The 24,787-nt window shown below is 35.7% G+C and overlaps 1 protein-coding gene across 1 annotated transcript in view; it reads right to left on the minus strand.

The window, feature by feature from the left end:
* SLC6A11 (solute carrier family 6 member 11) overlaps positions 1 to 24,787 on the minus strand; it is a 102,373-nt gene that overhangs the window by 72,325 nt on the left and 5,261 nt on the right. The window contains exons 3-6 of the mRNA XM_063291851.1: positions 21,666 to 21,800; positions 20,614 to 20,754; positions 18,510 to 18,600; positions 856 to 988 (exon numbers count right to left, since the gene is read on the minus strand). Coding sequence (XP_063147921.1) covers positions 856 to 988; positions 18,510 to 18,600; positions 20,614 to 20,754; positions 21,666 to 21,800 — 500 coding nt within the window. The remainder of the gene's footprint in view (positions 1 to 855; positions 989 to 18,509; positions 18,601 to 20,613; positions 20,755 to 21,665; positions 21,801 to 24,787) is intronic.

The raw sequence follows: 24,787 nt of genomic DNA on the forward strand, positions 1-24,787 counted from the left end.
TTCATCTGTAGGGAATAATTTATATTTGTTTGGTAAAGCAATAGGCAAAATACTAGCAGATATCATTTTGATTAAAGCTAGCCCTTGTGCAGAACATTTAATTGCATCTTAAATCTTTAAATTATATCCATCCCATTGGAAACTAACTGCAGAATCCTAATCCAAACTTTATCCCTAGTTTATATTATAGTTTGCCAGAGTGAGTGACTAAAGAAACCATGGAAGCTCCTTTCATGATTTATGTATTGTGGTTTGCAAAACAGGATAACTGGCTTGTGTCTCCCAAAAAAGCCAGGAATGAGATGCCAAGAACAAGCCATACTTAGCTTTTCCTTGGAGGACAAGCCAGAATTTGTGGATCACACATCATCATCATCATAAAAAAAATCACAAGAGATATTTCTATCCTTGTTTAGCTGATTACACATCAGAGGCATATAGTTGGTAGGGATCAGTTGAGCCATGTGAATTAGCATACAACTCATTCATACTAAGTTAGACTTCTTCACATCTTGGATTACCATGATGTGCAAAAACAACTTTACAATCTAGTCCTTTTTGTTTGAATGTTTAAAGAAAAACAAACATTGTTTAAAATACCTATTTTAAAAATTGATTCACCCAGTTTCTTGTTAATAAATTCTCCATGGAAGTGTCACATTTTATATTAGTTGAAGGAGCTCAGACAGATCACCAGGGTTTCATTTTAAATAGAAGAAAGCTTATCTTGGGGATAAGTCACAAACTGTCCCCAGGACTTATAAGTAGAGGAAAGGGAATACAGAAGGTTAAAGACATAGGTATCGTTTATATAACTATTATGTAATATGAATTGTAGCACACAATGCCTTTTACCTTGCCAGTTGACTTTGTTCCTTTCCAAATGCAAAAATAACAGATAGTCCAGGCAGCCAGAAGGCATAGTGCCAGTTCCCAGCGGAGATTCCCAATGTGTTCAATGCCATCTGATATGGCCAACACTCTTCGTCTACAAAACATATAAATAAACATCAATGCTAAAACTTTAATGCAGAAGCTACTGATTGCCAGAAATCTGCCAATCTGTTAAGAATAATTGACAGCTATTGTAGTTGTTGTTATTATTATTATTTCTTAGTGTTGCAAGGCAGCCTTTAAAGATTGCATACAATTTTAAATAGCCATATATTCAGAACAGGCACAAGGAAAGATCCAAATTAATCTGTAATGCATATTCTGCAAACCTCATTTACAAACTAGATACCCACATAAATAACAAATCAAAATAAAAGTCTTAGATATCAAGGATAGCCAGTTCTACTGCAGATGTCACAGGCTGTATATCTGCTGAATACAACTTCAAATCCTAAGAATTCAGAGTTTAAAATTTGGTAAAAAATTAATCAAGGACAAATTTTTCCCACCATAAATGACATGAGCATTGCAATTGAATAAGCCTAAGGAATTACTTCTCTTGGGAGGTAGGCAACTGAGGGAGTTGGGGAATAGAGAAGATGCAGACCACTAGAAAAATGGGTGAAAAATGAAAGACAGAATCTTCACATATGCCTCTTTACTACCTCATCACTAAATAAGCATAAAAATTCCACATTCTGCTCATGTGAATTTCTCTTAAATCTTCTTTGAACATGCTGTATAGACTTGGCAATTATGATTCATTCAACAAACCTTGCATAATATACCATGGTTTTAATCACAAAGGTTATAATGAAATTATGCTGAAGAATGGTAGGTTCAATTTTGGATGTGAAAGGTGGTGAATGGATACAACCCTGAAAACTTCTGCCTGTTAAAGATTGGAAAATAGCACTTTCCATTACAATTAACCCATACAGGACAATGCGCCATAGGATCTGTGTGCTGAGAATATATGGAAGAAGAAAAAAGGCTTTACTTATAGGATGTAAAAATCATTTTCCTATCAGGCACAACACAGCTTCAGTAAATCCCTTATCTCAGTGGCCTTCAGAGATTGGGTCTCTAAAGTCAGCACAGCAACCTAATCAAATCTGCTTTTGAACATCTACAGACACCAGCTTGTTTCTTTAAATCTGTATTTCCCCCTGCTGTACCCATTCTAGCAAGTGAAATTGATCAGTACCAAAATCACAGGTTCAGTCTTCTTAGAATTAATTCAAGAATATTTATTAATTATATCAAAATGAGTATAACTGCAAATGCTGAAAGGAAAAATAAGCAACACAAAATTCCCTGGAATAAAATTTAGGTCACTGGACACAACTTATATTTAAGAAATACTGAGTTAAGAAAATCATAGAAGAGGCAGATTTGACTCCAAATTGTGTAAGCATATTTCATGTGCTACCATACATTTCTGCCTAGGGTATGGTGTCTTCTCTCAGGCAGGTCTGGCTTACTCAGAGTGTAAGAAACTACGGGTCTTGGTTCTGATGCCATGCTAAATAAACCATGAAAGGAACCATCCCCATTGGAATTCTGGGAGCTGAAGTCCATATATCTTCAAGCTGCCAAGGTTGAGAAATACTGGCCTTTCTGAAGGGCCATCTTCACTAAAATCTATACAGAAAGTCCTGCTTGAATTCTTACCATTAAGCAACATAAACTGCTATTAATAAAGAACATCCTCAGCATTAGCTTTAATATGGTAAACCACAATACTGATATGCGTTTAGTCCCATCTGTACAGGAGTTTGGGAAAACACTGGAAATATTTTTGTGTTCATTTTATTAGTCATGTTGTTCAAAGCAACCTCAAAAGGTAAGTATTCTTGCTAGTGTGGCTGTTAACTGATTTTGCTTCATGATTACTAGTTTGTGAGGATGTAATCCTGAAAAGCAGTTTAAACATATAATTAATTAATTAATTGTATTAAATAAATAGAAAGCCACTTTGGTATAGTAGTTAAGGGCTAGAAACTGAGACACTAGAAACTGAGACACCATGAGTTCTGGCCCCTCCTTAGGCACAAAGCCAACTGGGTGACTTTGTGCCAGTCCCGTTCTCTCTGCCCTAGGAAGGCAGGAAGGGCAAACCATTTCCAAAAAACCTTGCCAAGAAAACTGCAGGGACTAGTCCAGGCAGTTGCCAGGAGCCAACAATGACTTGAAGGCACACACATATGAAATAAATAGCTTTAAGTACAGAAAACATTTCATAACATATTACAGTGAACAAGTTAATCTTTATGAAGCAGCCTTCTGAAAATGGCATTCTGCAAATGAGCTAGGACTACAATACATTTGGAAGGCATAAACTAAGATTCTATTAAAACATCACTGCTTGAAAACATTTATATGAAATCATTACAGATCAGTCTTTTAGAAATGCAAAGGTATGTCTGCCCATTTCTCAGAAGTGTGTTCATTTTGGGCAATGTAACTGCAGCATTGCATTTCCCATGGACTTTAACTGAGTTGAATTGTCCTGGGAAAAAGATCCTTTTACAAGGCTTTCTAGCATGTAGGGCTGTTGCACACTCCTGAATAGCAAGTTTTAATCACTGCCAGCATTTAATAAAAAGGAATGTACCAGAGTACTTACTGCATTGTTTTATACTTTGGGGAAGCAAAGGAATGAATTTGTTTATTTGGGAAAGACCTGTTGTGTCAGTTAACATTTTATAGCTGTGTGCATGGTGGCTTGGCTTTGCAAAGAATCAGGATATGAAGTCTTTAGAAAGTAGTTCTTTACCTATAGTGTTTCATCAAACATCCTTGGGATTTTTTAGAATGTCTCATCTTCACTGGAGAAAATAGAGAAAAAAACTAGTTTCTTTCATCTTTCTTGCCACAGCATTCTGACAGCATTTAAACATGTTTAGACATGTTTGTCTTACCATATCTCTATGGTAACTGTATGCCAATTTTTCCAACATTTCTTCATATAATTTTGTTCAAAGCATTTGGTCTTCCTCATAACTCTGTTCTGACTTCTTTCAATGGCTTGATTTGAACATTTCATCCCACTAGCATCATCTGGTTTTTGCCTGATTATTTGCACAGGTCCCTAAAATGCACTCCTAACTGGCAAAATATTTGCCCAGCCTCAATACTTTGGTCAATCCATGAGGCCAACAAATATCCATGAGGCCAACAAGCAAAAAGAGAAGCCAGAACTCTTAAGCACTAGAAAAAGGCAAGCAAGATGTCTATTTAGCTTGGAAAGGACCCCAGTCTGGTAGAAAAATGGAAGCATTACAGACTAAAACAATATTATAATGAGCCAAGATGACAGAAGTCATATAGCTTCCACACAAGCTGCATTACCAAAGGATGCAAACATTTATCTCTCCAATTGCATCACTGACTTTGGTAAAAGGATAGCAGATTTGAACACATGGACAGACTCAACCACAGTTTCAACTGGGAAACTGTGAGCATTCTAAACCAAGCCAAATCCAAAAACGCCAGAAAATTCCTGGAAGCCTGGCACTCAGACAGAGCAGCCATCAACAGACACATAGAGGTAAACAACATTTACATACCATTCAAAAGAGACAATAGAAAAGCAAAAAGACCAGGACACTCCCTGGCCAGCAATCAACACCCAGATATGCAAAAATCAACACTAGGATTAACACCAGATGAACAATCAAACAGCACAATACACCCTAATCAAGGAACTATTAACTCAGTCAATCAACCAAGCAGCAAACAACAGCCCAATCAAAGAACTCCCAAGGAGAGAACAACACCCCTACCAACACAAGCAGGGCAAGCCACAGTATATAAACTGAGAGCAAGGCCCACTCCCTCTTTGCACTGAAGATGTTGCCTAGTCTGGCAATGAAATGTCTGCAAGAAAACAACAAGGCTCAGAGAGCACCAAGGACTCCCACCCAGACTGGTTAACACAAGGAAGGACAGTGCAGATCATGAAGGACTTCCACTAGGAACAACACTGTCCAACTACCAGCCAGTAACCTGCTTCCCCACAACATGGAAAGTCCTATCAGGCATCATAGCCACCAAGCTACAGGACCATATGGGCCATACATACATACATACATATATATTAATTCCAAGTTAAAAGCTGCCCAGGGTCATTTGGGAGTTGGGCAGCCTACAAATAAAACAAACAAATAAATAAAATTATTTCTCAAACTCCTCAAATATGAATTTGGTATTGTTTTCTTTGTATCTGCTAAATTCCCCAAGGATAGCATCAAACTGGCCCTTCACAATCCAAGAGAAGAACCCAGGACTCATATTCAAATCAGCAGCTGTCATTCATTTTCTCTTCATTCCTTTCTTTGTATCCAAAGAAGCCAAGTCAGTCTTATTGCCCCTGACTCCTAAGATGCAAGCCAGGAACGTTGATTCTTGTCCCCTTCCTCTAAACAGAAATCCGTTTCCCATTTTTTCCCTGAAAATATTACCTTCTCTTCTTTAAGCTGCACTTCTGCAAGATGTCTGCCTTTTCAGCACACATATGGGAATGTACCAGACATTTTGCCCTATTTGCTTGGTGAGAAAGCTAATTTTTTCCAGTGTTACTTACTCTGAACCCCTCATCCTCTTGCCTTAGGAAGAAGTCTTATAGCATGCTGTAATTTTTTTAAAATCATTTTTCTGTTTATAGCTGAATTCTGTGTATGCTGTGTATGTAAATAATTTCTTGAAACCTCCTGCTTCTCCCTGACTTTCTTTGTTCTCCATCTTTCTCTCAGAAACTAATGTATTAATGTCCTCATAGTCAGTTAACTGATTAAGATCTCTTTTCACCCTTCAGGCTGTTAACTCTAACTACAGAATACCAAGTAATTAATTGGACTTTTGGGGGAGGTATGGAGAACTGGAGATGTCTCCGTGAAACTGGAGACAACGTCTGCGGCAAAGACCAAGGAACCAATCAGTAGACCAGTTCCTTCAAACCTCGCTAAATAAGGAGAGGATGGGTGATTACCAACATGTCTTCTGGACAGCTGTTCCTTGTGAGGAGACCACAGGATAACAGTTTTCTGTGGATTTGAGTGCTGGGAGACAAAGTGATAAGCCATGATCTCAACTGCAGTGGAGACTTTTAAAGGACACTAAGTTCACAAACCTCACTTTCTAATCACTTTAGGAAATCGCCTATTAATCACCTTAAAGCTATTAGAGACCTTCAGAATGACAAGTTTGAAAAGCCTTCATTGAATGAGTTTTATCTTCAACTCTAAACAAATGAAAAATAATTATAAGCTTAAGAACTTAAAGAATTTGAAATAAACAGCAAAAAGCTAAGAAAGGTTTTGATCTAAGAAAGTTATAAATAGATTAAGGGTCCAGATAAATTTGGAACATTGACTTGCTATAAGATTTTGGAATTAACAATAAAAAATAAATAGCTTCTCGTGGGAAACAGACCTATTTTGGCTATCCTGGCTATTGCAAGTCATAACAAAGATAAGTTACTTTATAATTTTAGAAACTGGACAGTAGAGGGGACTAAAGATTCTGAGCGGAAGGGGAAAAAAAAGTACAAGCCTGTTCATGATGGCAGTTTATACTGGGACTTACAAAATGACACAAAATGTTATAACACCAGAAACACCAAAGGAGTGGTTTGAAGAATGGAGCCAGAAATTAGTAACTACAATATCAACACTGTCAGTCATGAGGTCTGCTTCTATGAACAGACTATGTCCAAAATACGTTAATGAAGGAATGACAGATGTGGAACAGATTTTATCTGACAAGGCAGAGAAAGTACCAAAAGTGGAACTACAAATGACAGGCCAAGAGAACGATTTAGAAGAGGATGCTTTACTGGCTACACAAAAGAAACTGATTGAAAAAGAAACACAAATGATAAACCAAGAGAATGACCTGGAACATCCCTTCTTATTGGATCTTCAAACAAGGCTTGTTAAAGCCTTGAAGAAATAGTTCAAACTTGTATACGTTTCACATTCAGCTGAGATACATTCAGCTAAGCGATCAGACTCTGCAACAGTGTATTCTCTTCTTCATTGCTCAACTGTTAGCCACCATAATATTTGGTAGAGGAAACACTTTCATATTTTCTCAGGACCTTCCATTTCCACTGCTGAAAATAACTAAGGGCCAAAGAGTGGGATGGATTCCAGAAGAAAAGGCTGATGAGCTAAAGACCCAGAATTAGCTGGAACTGGTTCATCAATCTAATGTGTTGAGCGTAATGCCCATGGACACAAATGTGCTAAGGACACTATATTAGCGCCCACCAAATTCAATGTCCTACTTTTTAAAAGATTATTTTAATTTGAAAAAAGAAATAAGAAGCATAATCTACTTTCAGGAATGTGGCTGGAGCTTTTACATATACATCATGGAGGTATCCTTAGAAACTTAAGAGGATATGGGGATTTAATCTAGTGTTTGCAGGGGGTGGGGGCGGGGAGAACAGGCAAGGTGAAATAACAATATCCTGGGAGGATAGAGGGGTTGATAGGGAGCAACTTCAGTACAGTGGCTTTAAATTAAAATATATCAACACTGTAAATAGAATTGCAAAACGAATCAGTATTCTTAGACATCTTACTTCTAACATTTCTTTCCTCTGCTATCACAAATAAGATTGACAATAAGGTATCCAAAAATGCAACTGGTCCAGTATTTCTGAATACTCTATTGATTATGTGCATCAAGTCAGTGTTGATTCTGAGCAATCACGTAGACAGATTTTCTGCATGACAATCTGTCCCTAACCTGGTCCTTCAGGTCTTCCAATGGTGCACTCATCACCACTGTAACTGAGTCCATCCACCTAGCTATTGGTCATCCTTTTCTTCTCTTTCTACCTTTCCCAGAATTAGAACCTTCTCCAGAGAGCTGGGTCTTCACATAATGTGTCCATAGGATGATACGTTGAGCCTGGGCATTTGTGCCCCAAGTGAGAACTCTGGGTTGATTTGTTCAATGATCTGTCAGTTTGTTATCTTGACTGTCCATGATATTCTCAGGAGTCTTCTTCAACACCAAAACTCAAAAGTGTCAATATTCTTTCTATCCTTCTTCAAAGTCCAGCTTTCACTTCCATAAAGTGTCATAGAGAACACTGTGGCTTGCACTATTCTGATCTTTGTAGTATAGACCCATCATGGCATTTGAATAGCTTTTCAAAGTCTTTTATGGCTGCTCTACCAAGTGCTAGTCTGCAGCATATTTTCTGACTGCTTGTTCCTTTACTATTGATAGTTGATCCAAAAATGCAGAAGCTATCTACCACTTGGATATCTTCATTGTCCATTATAAATACTCTTCTGAAACGTACAATTAAAATTGTATGCACAACTGACAGCATCTTTTCTTGAATCTCCTCAGACACTATTCACACATTTCAAACCAAACAAAAACAAGTCATGGCTAGAAACATTTCCAAATTTGGCATTCCTTTTAATATCAAAATATCCTAAAAGGGAATCCTATACCTAATAAATTTAATGCATTTTCTAGCTGGGCAGAGAATCTATACCTACAGCAGAAGACAATAATTCAATGTTTCAACCCTTAATTTTACCATGGTATTAGTATTTCAGATGCTTTCAAGTTCAGATTGCAATAAAAAAGCCCCTTTACAAACACAAACAGGGTGTGATGATTACTTCCTCAACCACACAAGCAGCCCTTTGCTCTTTACTTCAGATCCGTACTACCAGAAATTGCATTATTCCTTTCACTGTGGCTAAGAAGCCCATCTACCTTTGGGTCTCCAAAGAGGTGACAAAAATTAAAGCCTATACCAAATCCTTATGACAATGGCATCTGATTAAACATGGTCTTACTATTAATATATTATTATTATTATTATTATTATTATTATTATTATTAACCATTAATGTGCACCATGAAATATTATGTAAGTAAAAAGTACTGTCTAGGCAAAGAAAATGGAGTTATGCATATCATTTCATTCAAACTGCATGAATTCCATCTTGGATGGCCACTTAATCACATGAGAAGAAATTTCCTTGCACAGCTTCCTCTTGAGCATGATAAAAAGAATGCTATGATTTAAAAAATGCATAGAGCTGTAATATATCTCTTAATGAAGGAGTCTATGGCTTCCCTGTCAATAATTGATAATAATATTCAAAACTGAGGTGCTGTTAAGGTCATTGTGCCTTCTACATCCTGCTGAGGCAAATATATAGTTTTAGATTGTTCATATAAAAACTTAAGAATTCATGTTTGTTTCACTAGTAATGTAAAATATAATTCAATATATTTTTTCTTGTGATTTATTCTTGTACCATCTAACATTTTAAAACAATTTAAACTTTTTTAGTAGTTCTGTAAACTACCCATGACTATCCAATCATAAATAAATAAATAAAATTCACAGATAAAGCACAACTTCATTTATTTCCAAACATGGCACAGGAGAAAAAAAAAAACTTCCGAGCATGAATTTCTGGTTGTAATTGGTGTTTGCTTTCTGGTTCTATATTGTTGAAAAGTGTTGTTCAATTTTATATTACACAAAAGGAAAGATGTAGATGTACTAGAACTTACCAGTAAATCGTTATACACTAGGTTGCCTTTTTCCTTCTTGAAAACTTATCATACCAGAAATATGAACTTGAACAAACAACTGGAATTACCAATGCACTAGCCAAGCTAGAGCAACTTTCAGAATTCTAACAAATAAACAGGCATTCAGTTGACACAACAAGAAGTTGAAATGTTGATCAGCTCTCAAAAGATAAAACGATATGCAATCATCAACATCAGTTCAGAACATAGATCCAGGACCAATCAGAATTAAAGAGTACACTAGAAGGTATTATCCTTGCCAAAATTTGTATTTACTTATCTCAAAACATTTGTATAATACCATTATACAAGTCAGAAATCAAACACAACAATCACACTAGCAGGAGTAGCATTTTTATTTATAAGATTGCAATTACAGGCACCTCTTTGACTTACTGGCTCCAGGAAAAATGCGGATAACTCAGAAAAGGAAAATTGAGATTGTCACATAACAAATTCAGCTAAAGCAAAGTATTAATGCATTTCTTCTGAGTTGAAACCTATATACACAGCATTCAAAGTTGAATAATATTAAGCCAAAAAAGAAAAGAAAAAAAAAGAAATGTCAATCCAGCACTTCCATCACAAGAAACTCGCATAATTTTCAAAGTAGTTTGATACATAACAAGGAGCAGGAACACAGAAAGTTAAGTACCTTGGGTTACCACTTATTAGTGGGTTGAGTCAGTAAATGACTGGTCAGAGCAATTATTGACATATATAGTTTCTACAGAAGAAACTCTTGGCTTATTTTTTACACTGTGTATTTTTTTAAAAATAAACCCAGGAGGGAAGCAGTTGCTGCCCCATTAAAAATAATCTAGAAATCTAGGAAGAAATTTGATTTAGCTATTTCCTCCTGGGCAGGAGTTATAACTCAAATTGTATATGAAATAAGGACTTTTCCTTTAGAATACCTAAATTGTTGATTTCAAATATCTACACTTCTGAAAGTTTAATTTTCCAACAAATAGTTCCTTACTGTTATACATATTACGGGAGGAAAGGCAATAAAAGAGAGGCATGGGTTATGTTATCCCTGTTGTTACATCCAACATTTATGGGGTCACTTGGAAAAAATGCTTCATCTAAGACTTTGTGAGAGTAAAAGACTCTTTCAACATGATTCACACATGTCTATCTTACACTACTGGCATTCTTCTGGCTAGGGTTGTACCCCATGTTGTATCAGGAAAATAAGAAAACTGTGAAAATAAGTTGTCATAAAAGGTAATTGATACTGCTCTCTGAAACTGATGCTGTTCTCTGCAACTTACAATTAATTGAAATATAAATGCATGGATAGCACTGGCATCTGTTTTCTTTTTTACTGAGAATTAAGTCATAGAATCACAAAATATAAGGACAGGAAGACAGGATGGTTCTACAGATGCACGTTACATGTTAGACAGATTAGAAGTACCTTATCAATTAATAATTGACAATTGTAATTACTTAAATCTTTTGAGGCATGTGAATTCAGCAATCTCTTGTTCAATGGTGGTGTTAAAATCTCTCTCCTTCTTTTTCTAAAACAGTCACTTTGAGGTCTGCCATAGAATGTCCTGGGTGGCTGAAATGCTCTGGTAATACTTTTGTCCTTCTCTTGAGCCCTGATGTCAAATTTGTCTCTCCATTAATTCTTTTGCACACAGTTTGTTCCATTTGTCCTACGTAAAATCCAGAGGGGCCTTGCTGGTAAACGATGGCATGCAACACACTAGAGGAGAGTATGTGAAGGGGCCTCTAATGTTGTGTGTGTACTTGTTGGGGCCTGTGATGGTGCTGTTGGTGTAAATGTGGGGGCAAAGTAAACATCTGGGTTTGTTTTAGGGTCTGGTTTCCATGTTAGCATCATTCTCCTATTGTATCTTGTTTTTGAGGCATCTGAGGCAAACAACAAAAATCACGGAAGGTAAAAACTGAAGAAGTCTGAGACAGAGGAAGTGTGCAGGAAGCAGAAGCACTTCATAACAGCTCTGTAAGAGAACTGAAACCAGTTCTGTCAGCAAAAAGAAGCTGAGCTCAAGCTAATGAAAAAGACCTATTTTGTGATGAATCCTCACAAAATAGATTCTGACATACAGCATTCAAGCACCAACCTGAAGGACAATAAAACCTTTAGGCTGGTATTTGAACCTTACTTCAACACTAGGGTTGGAGGACAAGTATAGGACATACTACTCTAATAGAGAAGAACTTGGAGATTGCGACTTGCTGCCTATCTCCCACAGCTGCAGCATCTTCTACCTAAAACACCTAATAGTAATTCTGGCCCTGAACCAATCTGCAAGTCCAGCTAGAGAGAGTTAGAATAATAGATTAGTTGGTCAAATTTGTTAGAAGTGAAGTAGCTGGAGGGAGCAATGTTCAAGGCAGCAATCATTTTTAGAGAAGTGTTAAACAAAGCTTTATTTTTAAATATCTGTCCTACTAAATAATCTAGTTTAAATTATAAATTAGCTTTGAATAGACATTATTATATTTGATTCCAATTAAAATAATCAAGATCCAGCATTATATTAAAATATATTATACAGTAAAACCATTTGAGGTATTCAATTACTTTGATTTCTGTCACTCTGGGAGAAGATTCTGTTGTATTTTAAGTACAATTTCCAGAGCAGGGCAATCCCTCATATCAGAATCTCCTCTATATCAAAAGCATAATGCATCTTATGCTACCATGATGGAAATGTTACCCATATGACTGCAAACTCCAAATACAGACACCAGCTTAAACAGAAATAGAACTGATTGTTGCCACACCAACCATGAAACTGGCTGAAAGTTTTACTTTTATGAATTTAGTAAATCTCTGCACTGTCCAAAACAATATAAAGAACTTCCATGAACTTCTGAGATCATGGAGATAAAAGAGAAGGAAGGAAGGAAGGAAGGAAGGAAGGAAGGAAGGAAGGAAGGAAGGAAGGAAGGAAGGAAGGAAGGAAGGAAGGAAGGAAGGATTTCATAACTTCTAAGCACTTCCCTCCATTTTCATTTTGTCTAGTTGCAAACAGTAATAAATGTTAATTATAACATTTTAGATTTTTGAAGGCTTATAATTTTAAACATTTTAACATGCTATAATGTATAATACTTTCATATTATTATGGCTGATATATATGTATCATTTAGGAGTATAAAGCAGAAATAACACAGAAATGCAAAAAGAAAAATATTTAAGAAATTCCAAATAATCAAATGATTTCAGTATATGCTGTCCAGATTAAAATGCTTGCATTAAATGTCTTACAAAATATTTTTTCCCAAATTATTTGGAAAGACAGTAAATGTTTGGAATAACATTTTTTTGTAAACCATCATTTTTAGAGCCCATTGTTGGAAGAGATGATGGAAAGTTCTATTTGAAATCTGCTCAATTAATGTCTTTATACATCAAAATCCTGCACAGTAGTAAAAAGAAGATTGCTTAGCCCTGTTCAATCTTTCCAAATAAAATTAGGCAAAGCCTCAGAGAAAAAACTTGGGCATATCCAAATGAAAAAAATATTTTCACACGACCTTCTGTGAACTGAACACAATCCGACGAATCTGGCACATGACACTGTTCTTCAAACTGAACACAGCGGAAGACCTAGTCCAGAGAGGAAGTGAATGAGTGTGTGAGAGCTAAGTGTGACAAGATCAGGCCTAAACTTGTTAATGACTTTTTATAGGATTGTGGGATTAGTGCCAGCATGTCTCTTGCAGTTATTTGCACCCTGAATGGTGCAGGAAAAACACTTTTTGACTTCAAGATTTTTTTCTTAAACTTTTCCTTTTATAGAATATAGGCTTATTCCTTTGACCAAAAAGAAAAACAAAGTTTCTTCTGACTAGGCTTTACTTGAAAGCATAAAGAATATGCCACCTCCTCAAAAAGGTCTTTTTTAAGTTGAGTTCTAAGTTGCTACCTAACTAACAAAAGGAGCTATTGAGGCGGAGATAAGTTCATCACCATGTCACCTTTGTTTATCCAAATTCTTTTCTAAGAGGCAGTAAGCTGTATTTCTAGATCATGGTAAAAGACTTAAAGCAGAGCCATTTAGAAGAAATTAGATCAGTGGGTATCCTCAACTGCACCCTCTCACTTGATAGAAGACCCCCTTTATTGCTTTAAACATTTACTTATTAAGCATATCTAGGTTACAGCAATGCATAATTTTGATCCTTCATAATATTATAGGCATGACCTAGAGGCATTTCAGTGTAGATGGTGAACATTATATTCAGTGGTCTTATTCATTGTGTAATTAATAGAACTCTGTGCCCATTATGTGGCTCCCAAATTTTCACAAAACATCACCTGCTCATTTTTCTAGGACGTCATGCTTCCCTCAGACATCCTCAGATCCTCATCGAGTAACACTGTTACATTCAAGAAAGCATGGAATGCTAAAGAGCACCTGGAAATGGCTATTTAAAATATTTAGTTATTATAACATATGTAAATTGCTGTGTATGGACTTCAAATAGTGTTTCTCAGCCTCAGCACAAAACACCTCTTGGCATCCAACTCAGTAACATTCAGAACCAAATACTCGTCAAAACAAGTTTTTGCTGGGATTGCCTTTCTAAAAACCACCAGGGAAAGTGACATCCAAATAAGTGAAGTGTTCCACAGAAATGGAGCACGTTGTGAGAAACCCTCCCCGCTGTCCCTCCCTGGATCTCAGACAAGGTGACCCTCAACACACTGTATCAAGGGTTGGCTCTCCTTGAAATAGGCTGTTCTGCAGAGACCTCAGTGCCAGCCACACAGAGCTTTATAATCCAGGACCAGAACTTTGAAATGTACCTGGAAACCTAGTGGCAACTGATGCAGTACCCACAGGACCAGTGTTATAGGAGGCTGGCTGCTCTCACCTGCCAGAAGGAAGTCGTAACATAATTATAACAAAATGTAGCTTTTTTGAACTATATGAAAAAGGGAGGAAGTGTAGGCAAATGATTTACACAGGCAAATCCTGCCTTAGGAACTTACTGATTCAATTTGTGCTGGCTTCACACAATGTCAGTTTACACTATTTATTTCTGCCCATTATTTTTAATTGGTCACAAGAGAACTGTTGCCCGTGTGGGACAGAATTTATAGTCACTTTCCTGAATGAAACAGCCACATCACACTTTCTGCAGGCACCATTTTTACAGAAATGTAGGACCTTACTTGCAACTGAAACTGGAGTTCTTACTCATTTTCAAGTTTTTGGTTTCACTTACAACTAATGTGGACAGTTATTAGAAAACGTTTAGCAATTCTTTATGATAAAAGCACTATATGACAAACAAAGCTAGAAGTCAGAGTAATATATCCTTTGTTGTTCCTTCACAGTTTCAAGTTTAGAAAACTAGCTTTACAATATTTGTGGATCGACTCACTTATAATGAAATGGAGAGGCAGTCTCATATAGGCAACTGTAAGTCTCCAGCAACTTTTCAATTGTAGTCCCATATGATATCAGACATAAATATTGTTCTGATGATCACCAGGCACAAATTCACTCATTCTACTGTAAAACTGTCCTCTCATATTTAGATTAGTTCCAAAGTATGCCTCTTCAGCTAAAGACGTCCAATACCAACATCAACTCTTCTGCCCATTTTAAATTTCTATTTCCCTTTTCTCTTACTGAACCAGAGTTCAAATGAAAATTAGTTTTTAATATCACTACTGCAAATATTAATCCACACATCAGAAATTCATAAGATGTTAAGATAATGAAAAAGAAAATTCTGTTCAGCTAAGAGAAGCTACTTAAATGAACTATTTTTATATTATTCAATTGAACTTCTAATTATTTTCATTTCTGCAAGCCATGAATCCTTCAAAGAATATGCTCTTCTAAGTATGAATATATTTCTGGAAATAGCACAGCATTCCACTAACAAGGGCAATATTAAAGAATTATAGGTAGCTAATAGCTGCCTTTCTGGCATTAAAACTTCAGAGAACTTCCTCTTTAAGGAGGAGAGGGGGTCATCTCAGTACAAAGGTCTATATTCTACTGAACTCTTCTTTATATACATATGGTACCATAATTCCTTTGCTTTGAAAATTATACTGATTATAGTACGACTGATGGGAGAAGCAGGGGCATCCCAGATAAGTTGTTTAACATTTGCTGAAATTGAAGATAGCGTTTCTCATTAATCATTTTAAGAAAAGGTCATTGTAGCCCATGCACACAAATCCTTGGTCTTTGGACACAGTTCTGGACCCACCAAATGGTTCAGTTATCTAGATTTCACAGGATAGTGATTTAGAGCAAATAAATTGTCCAGACAACAAGGAAATTAGCTTAGCATAATTATTGTCTTTTACTAGAATCATTGCCCAAATATTATGATAGGGCTGAATAATTACAGTTCTTATTCCAGGAGATGGAATATCTAGAACACATGGCTAATAAAGACATTTGAGATCAAGTTGTAGCTATTCAGGGAAAACAAGTTAACACATCTCAGAAGTAATAATTGCATTAATCCATTGGTAGTAAGCACAGCTGTGCTAGAAAAACTGCCAGGAAAATATTTAGCTTTGGAGGGAGGGAGGAATGGATTACTCTAAAATATGCCTACCACAAGATTTGCAGGTAAAAGCCCATACACTGTGCAGTGTCATAGTTTGAAAGCAAATAACACATAAGGCCCCACTCTATACATTGCATTGGACAAAAATGCAGCAAGGTGGTTTTCATGGTCAAATGCAAATATACTATGAAAGAATGCCTGATATAAAGCATACATGAACAAAACACTTATGTTTTCTCCTTCTAACCATCTGAATGTGATGGTGAAAGATCACAGCATACTTTTATAAGCATTTATTTAACTCACCATAGAAGGAACAGCAATAGAAACCGAGAGAATATGTTAAATGGCTAATATGAAATTAAGCAAAAGCAATACTGAGGGCTTTAGTATAAGTATGTTCAGAATTAGCATACAACTTGAACTAAAACAAAACTAAATGCAACAAAGCTCTTAAATTATCAAAAAGGCTTCAATAAAAACACATATAAGAGAGTACTAATATTGCAGGATTACAATTAATAAAGTAAAGCAATATCTCATAGGTAATGAGAAATTAGAGAAACGAGAATCTCCAAAAATGCATCCCCTGCTAATTTCACAAGATCAGCACTGAATAGTATAAGACACATTGCAACCTTGATACTTCATGTGAAGCTATTTGTGCGCCCATCAAAATTTCAACTTATAGGGCTAGTCTATTTGCATACTGGGAGGTATGCATACAGTATTTTTAGTGATACAGAACTAATGAGAACTCAGTGCAAAAAGGTAGAAAATGCTTTTTAAAATTAATACAATTAAACACTTTATTTTCAAACAGACACCTAGGGTATGTCAAGCAGCTTCTTCTTTCTAGCTACTTTAAAATAAAATCAAAATAATGAAGTAACTAAAGCATTCCCCTGCATACCAGCATCTCAAATTTCTCATTCATTTCTACACTTCTACCCTCAAAACTAATATGATATCTGTAAATGGAGTGCTTTGACACTTCCAAATCCATTCTGTGCTGAGATTCAAGAATTGGGATCCATAAGTAGGTGGTAGCATCTCAGATAATACTTGACCACAGTGTCAATAATGAATCACAAATTATTAGATCCAGTCCACCTAAAACTAGCTGTGGTGTTTAACTCCCATTTAAATTAATGAAACAAGTAAGCAGCGACTAACGTAAATCTTGCTTCCAAAGAGCTTGGCAGAACAGTCTAAACATGTTCACTGACAAGTAAGGCCTATGATAAACATCCTGGGATATACTATCCAGCCAGTTGTGCAATCTTATAATTAAGCCACCAGCACAGCAATCATTATTGCTGCTGCAGGAATAAATGACAGTGAGAGAATTTTCTTATCTCAAGCCTACAAGAGCTTGTGCCAGCAGAACAATGGCATCTTATGCTATTTTTACCTTTACATTTTCTTACTACACATCTCTGCCACTTGATTCAGTAGGATGAAAAGAGTAATACCTACCAGCACATAGACAGTAGATATGTCTCAGGATTAACAGACTATGTAACCTGCAAATTCACTATCTCCCCTGACATATTCCTATTCCTCCAGTGTCAGAGATGCCCTCCCCTGTGACTGAAGGCAACAGACATTTCCAGTACTATAAAGTCAGAGGAAAAGATGCAATATATCCTATGGCGTTTGGAAGGATGGCCCAGGTGCCAAGAAGATTTCAACCTAAAACAGATTTTAGTCTTTTAAAGATACAAATCAATTGTGATTTGCTTCAAACACTTCTTCAAATGTTGGTATACTTATCTAAGAATAACTATTCCTTTGGTTATAAATATTACCAGAACAAAAGCCATGATGATTTAAGAAATCCTTATGCAAGCTTTCAGCTTACCCATATTCAGTCAATTAATCAAAAGAAAGAACTATTATGGGTAAACAGCTAATTACTGTCTCATTAAAAATAATTGTCTCCAAAAATATGTATTCAATCGTTTTATTTCTTATCACTGAGGTTCTATTTTTCTGTTCAGTATGTTATTACTTGAACACAATTATGACATTTTCTTGGCAATACTATAAAAGCATTTGCCTTCTTCCTGGACGTATTTCAACATCTTAGTGTAGCCCACATCACCAAATTCCTTGGTGCTCTCCCTGCATAGCTTCTGAACTCAGGACAAAATCATCTGGGTGACAACTGGCTGGGATTAAGTGTATATCGGGTAATATTCCCATATAAATATATACTGTACTAAAATTGGAAACTGTTTTCACACAGAGTTGTGAAAGGAGACCCTGAGATTTAGCATAATAATAAATAATAACATTAGGGGGAACTTAGTGAATACACATACATATTCCAAAAGGAAAAATGCCTTGATTGCACTTTTGTGAATACAGGAAAATAACTTACAACTAAAATTCTCCCATTGACAGAAACTGACATTTTCTTATTCTTATTTTTTCCAAATGTTTCCTTTCAATGCCTTAATTAATTAAAATAAAAGTGTAATAATACTTACTCCCAAAATTCCATTACCGGAGAAGTAGCATTCTGTAAATATTGTTGAGTGCAATTGCTCATATTAAGTTTTTGAAATTCCACACAATGTTCTATGAAAGAACAAAAATATTATATAACATTTTTCTTAATCTTTTTTTAGATTATAGAAGTAAGGGTTTAAAAAGGAATTCTTTCACATGTTTTAATAACTAATTCTCATTACTCTATTCTTTCCATATTTTCTCTTTGACCAATTGAAATACAAGACTCAACCCTTCTTAAGAGTAGACACACACTTTAAGTTACAAGTGACAATTAGGAAGTTAAAATATGCCTTGTAATTCAAGTGGCTGATTACAATTCAATTCCCAATGCATATTACTAGCTTGGGAATCACCTTCTATAAGCAGCAACCTAAAAGCTTTAATCTGTTAAGTGGGAAAGTACCATAGTCATACTGGTAAAGCTGGTATTCCAGAAATTGGAGAAGGAAATCAAAGCTTTTCTTCATATGTGTACTATCTGGACAATAGTCAATATTAGCTAAGATTTCTGAAACAATGCCAAAAATTACTGAAGCCCATGCAAAACTCTTAATTTACCCAAACAGTATAGATCTGATCAAAACTCAAAAGCTATTTAACAATACAAGAATGCTAGAAGATTTCAGCTCTTAATAAAATTAAATGGGTACAGAGGTGAGATGCGATGCATTTTAATTTCATGTTGCTTCTTTCAGATACTCTGATATTCCACTCAGATTTAATCAGTTTTAAATTATTTAAAATAATAATGTAGTTAGTCAATATAATATAATGTAAAATAAACACTGTTTTTAATTTTGTAAGATTCAAACCACAATGGAATTAGTGCTTTAAATCAGAAAATAATAATTTTTAAAAAGACTATCTGAAATGAGATGTAAATGACAGGAGAATTCAAGTGTGGCCAAGGATCATGTAAGGTTTCTTGCAGAAGTAAAGTGGCATTGTAATAACTTTATATTTATTTATTTATTTCACTTATTTATTTAATTGATATGCTGCCTGACTCCCAGCAACTCTGGGCAGTCCCAATAACCCACACACACACAGGTACACACACACACGCACAGCATCAGAAATCTCACAAGATTCTACAACAATAACATCTTATTAAGAATGAAGGTTGATTCTAGAAGAAAAAATGACCTTGTCTTCTCTCCATGCTCCATGCATGAAGTGGTTTGTTTAGTGTAATGATTAGATACTGTATTTATAAAATGAATACATGTACCATATAGAGTTGCTGAGAGTTGGGCGGCATACAAGTTTAATATATTATTATTATTAATTATTGTTATTATTATTATTATATGTAAGGGTTGCTCTAAGAGACGCGGTGGCACTGCAGGTTAAACTGCTGAGCTGCTGAGCTTGCCGATCGGAAGGTCGGCGGTTCGAATCCGCGTGACAGGATGAGCTCCCGTTGCTAGTCCCAGCTCCTGCCAACCTAACAGTTCGAAAACATGCAATTGTGAGTAGATTAATAGGTATCGCTTCGGAGGGCAGGTAACGGCGTTCCGTTTAGTCATGCCGGCCACATGACCACGGAACTGTCTACGGACAAATGCCGGCTCTTCAGCTTTGAAACGGAGATGAGCACCGCCCCCTAGAGTCGGACACGACTGGACTTAATGTCAAGGGAAACCTTTACCTTTACCTTTACCTTTAAGGGTTGCTCTACAGTTTATTTTTTTCAGAATTTAAAATGTTCACAAGGAATTGGAAAATGTGTTAAATGAATAAAATTCTGTGATGCTACCTATGAAAAATATAAATATCCCTTCCAATTTTCAAAAATAAGTGTTTAAGTGGTAAAAAAAATAATAACATGCTATTTCATCACAAATGAACATTAATAGTGTCTACATTTTGTTTATACGCTGTATGAAGATTTCATACAGCAACAAACTGTTTGGTATGATTACTTATATCACTGTTTTTTCAGTGATTTTTTGGAAATACGGCCTAGAATCACTGGGAGTTGGGTGCCATATACATGTAATAAATTATAAATTATAAATTATCATCATCATCATCATCATCATCATTATTCACACTATCACTTTTCTGTGCTAATACCTGTGTTCCACTCATGACCACAGCTTGCCCAGGGAAGCTCCACTGTGAAGCAGTTAAATAGATAAAAGATAGCCCATGCCAAAATGATGATATAGTAAACATTCAAATGTGCCTCAATAACCTGGGTGGCATATCCAATCCCTGAAAAATATGGAAAGATAACTTCTTTAGCCATAAATGGAAGCAAAAGTATGAGTTAGAAAACAAACACTCTCAATACATACTTGATATAGTCTAGTTTCTAATACAGACTTTCCTCAGTTCTGAAAATCTAATTGTATTACGTACAGTCAAAGAATTGGCTGTCTAAGAGGCAGAACTTAGCTGACCTTGAAAAGCTAAGCAGGGGTAAAGCTAATTAGTATTTGGATGGGGGACCATCAGGAAACGCAAGGCTGCAGGCTAGACTGGGAAGAAAGGCAAGGACTGAGAACAATAACACCCCAGAATAAACTTGCACTGGAGATTAGGTAGATTAAAGAAACCAGAAAAGAGTTTTTAGGTCCTTTTTGTTTAGCAAAGTGGGCACATTCCAGATTAAGAATACAGTAACTAAATGTTTAAATGATCATTTTCTCCAAGTCCTTTTAAGGTTTGGCATATGATTTTAAACTAACATTCACTTGTAAGGCAGGCAACTACAGTATTTCAATCTTCCATACAACAAATAGGTTGGAAAACTGAATGAAAACTGAAAACCAATGCCTTTCTCAAGAAGCAAGTTTCTGGTCAAAATGGGATGTCCAAATTTATACCTCAGGATCCTATGCTGCATTTTTTATTCCTCAGATGATGCTATAAGTAAATACAAAGAGCATTCATGAGATTATCGTGCATTCAAAGATAACTAGGGTACTACTATAATTTTTTTTGTCATTAGTGGCAACAATATTAGAAGTGTTCTTTCCCTTTTAAATGCTGAAAATTCACTCTTCCTGTAAAATATTTTCAATAGTCATAAAAGTGCTTCTGTGTGTACATAATGTACACAAATACACACCCACAAAAATACTTGCATCCATATACCAAAGAAAAGGGAATACAACACATACCTTCAAACAATGGGCAAACTTTTCTCCAGCACGTAATTCCTCCTTCACTAGTAAACTGGCCCAAAGCAGTTTCCAGGAAAAACACAGGTATTCCACAGCAGACAAAGAAAACTACATAGGGTATAAGGAAGGCACCTAAAGCAAACATGGAACAGATATTATTAAGTACACCTAATTCTTTATAAAGATAAAATTAAACACTTAATTACATGTATGCAATCATTGCACAAGACTACTATGCATAATGCATAAAAGATCTGGCTTTGGGTTCAAAATTAAATATTTTCATTTTTATTTTATTTAAATTTTAAATAAAATCCTACTTTGCTTTTTTTATTATATATTACTATTTACTTATAGATACATATGAGTGATCTTTAGCCAGGTGCAAGACTGAAAATATTTTTCAAATGCAATTATATTAATTTTATATATATAAACATTACAACTTTTCATATTAGAAAGATATATATTTATATGTATTTATATTTTTAAATTTTTATCCCACCTTTATTATTTTTATAAATAACTCAAGGAGGCAAACATACCTAATACTCCTTCCTCTTCCTATTTTCCCCAGCAACCCTGTGAGGTGGGTTGGGCTGAGAGAGAGTGACCGGCCCAAGGTCACCCAGCCGGCTTTCATGCCTCAGGCAGGACTAGAATTCACAGTCTCCTGGTTTCTAGCCCAGCACCTTAACCCTAGACCAAACTGGCTCTCTTATCTCTCTTATAGATATTTCCAAAATGTTAACACAGGATGCCAGAGAATATGTGCTCAACAGATATGACTTCAGATCAGAAAATTAGGTCAATCAGCAAGGTATTAATCATTAAGTCCATATATATGATGAGCCGACAAAGTTTCTTCAGATGTGGAAGATTTTTTAATAGCATGACTTAATGAAGCTGTAATATATCCATTAGAAAACATCTTGAGTATGAAATAAATAACATAATTTTAATGTCTACCAGTAAATCCTATTTAAATCTACTCAGAAATAAATCTTGAGTTCTGTGAGACTCATTCCCATACAGAATTGAAACTAATATATCTCATTGTAAATGGACATTAAATTCCTGTTTTAAATATGATTTAACACTGGAGTGGTGCATACATTATGCATGCTATGAGAATGAACTTAAAATGACCTCTTTGTAGTGAGTTTATAGAGCATTTATTACAATGCATTCAACCTACTTTCATTAGAAAGTAGAACATGGAAAGCAGGTATTGATGCTTATAAAGTGATAGGTTATAACTGATTTCTGCTTATTAGTAGCAATTATCATACAAAGAATGTTTATATTTCATGGCAAATGAAATTTTGCTTCACTGGAACTCAATGCAACTGACGTGACGCACAGCAGACCACTTTTCCATTGTGATTTCTATCATTACTCAAATAACATAAATTGTCAAAAACAAAACAATGCATCAATGTGTAATTATGTCATCTTGTGAAGGACATAAATCACTGCTTATTCTTAGGATTTCCACAATAACGGACACTCCTTTTCCCCATTAGTCCATTAAAATGAGGTTTCACAAAACATTTCACTAAAAATCAGTGAAGTTACTTGAAAATGAAATATTCTGCATAGAAAACCAAATAAATAAATTATATAGTTAACCCTAAGATAAGTTATGCACATTAAACGATTTTTCTATATTTTTCCAATTAAACAATACAGTTCACTAGCATAGCTATGCTGCTTTCAAAACTAAGTAAATATGCTTAGATCTTGTATCTGTGGCATGCCACAATGCATACGTTATACTGAAAACTTAAAAACTTGTGCCAAACAAAATTATCATTTTTCAAATTCTACAGCGTAAGTGCAATTTTTGAAAATATGTTGCATTATAATGTAAAAAATGACATAGGTATGAGTGATTTTAGCATTAGTAATGGTTCAATTTTTAAGTAGATTAGTAGAGAAGTACTGTTTCCAGAGAGTGTATATCTGAAAAGCTGATCTGATTCCATAGCTTCATAGATTTATATCTATGTGAGTTTTATTAATAAGTTACCATAGATTTAAGACACTTGTTTAGAACAATGCAGAACATTTGGATCAACTGGACAATCTTAGTTGTCCAGTAAAAGCGCGCGCACACACACACAGACACACTTACATACATATTTACAAATTCCTTTCATGCTTACTTTTTATTTTAGAGAAACTTACATTGAATATATCCTAATACATGCTATTCCAAGATTTCTCAATATATTTATTTGTTTATTTATTTATAGTTTGGTTTTCTAAGGCTACCCAATTCATCCCTGACTCTGGGCAACAACTGGATACAATGCAGTGAAAAAACAAAGATTAAAAAAATAAAATATGGCCATTACAGGCGGAGTAGGCATACATTATAAGTATGCAAAAGCAATCCCATCTCATATATAGACCCCACCCTTGTCCAAGGCCTGGGGAGGCAACCAGGCTGGCTGGAATAAAAGCAGGGTCAGTGCTGTTGGAATCTCCAGGGGCAATGCTGGGCCAGAGGGCAGGTGCCACTACAGATTAAGCACACCTTCTGGCTCCATAAGGATTATGCCAATTGTGTCAGATCTTATAGGACAGGCAGAAACAGTGGGAGAAAAAATGGCCTCTCGGATAGGTAGGCCCTATGCCTAACTGTAATGGTATGTTGGAATGACCTTGGGAGAGAGGAGGGAGAGTGGCAGACTGGACAACTGGCGTGTAAAAGATATCTCAGTCCAGAGAAGACAAGAAGGGGGTGTGGGAAGTGTTTTAGGAGGGACCCTCCCTAGTTTTCCTGAGAGTAAAAGGAAAGGAGGGGAGAAATACTTTCAGTCTTGCATGATTCTGTTGATGTAACCTTACAGAAAAGATAGAGCTAGTACTCCTGGCTGTACATCTTGTCTGGACTAACTCACAGGGCTAACGTTAGCATACTAATCCTATTCTAGATTACAGAACCTATTCAATCCTATTGTAAAATATATTGAATGCTGAAAACAAAAAAGGTAAGTACAAGGTTTCTTGACATACTGGACAGGAATTAACCCACAAAACACAAGTGGAGGCTGTGGCCAAGAAGACTTTTGTGCAGTTACATCTTGTGTGCCAGTTGCAAACATGTCTGG

Source organism: Candoia aspera, chromosome 2 (genome assembly GCF_035149785.1).
Source record: "Candoia aspera isolate rCanAsp1 chromosome 2, rCanAsp1.hap2, whole genome shotgun sequence".
Taxonomy (NCBI): domain Eukaryota; kingdom Metazoa; phylum Chordata; class Lepidosauria; order Squamata; family Boidae; genus Candoia; species Candoia aspera.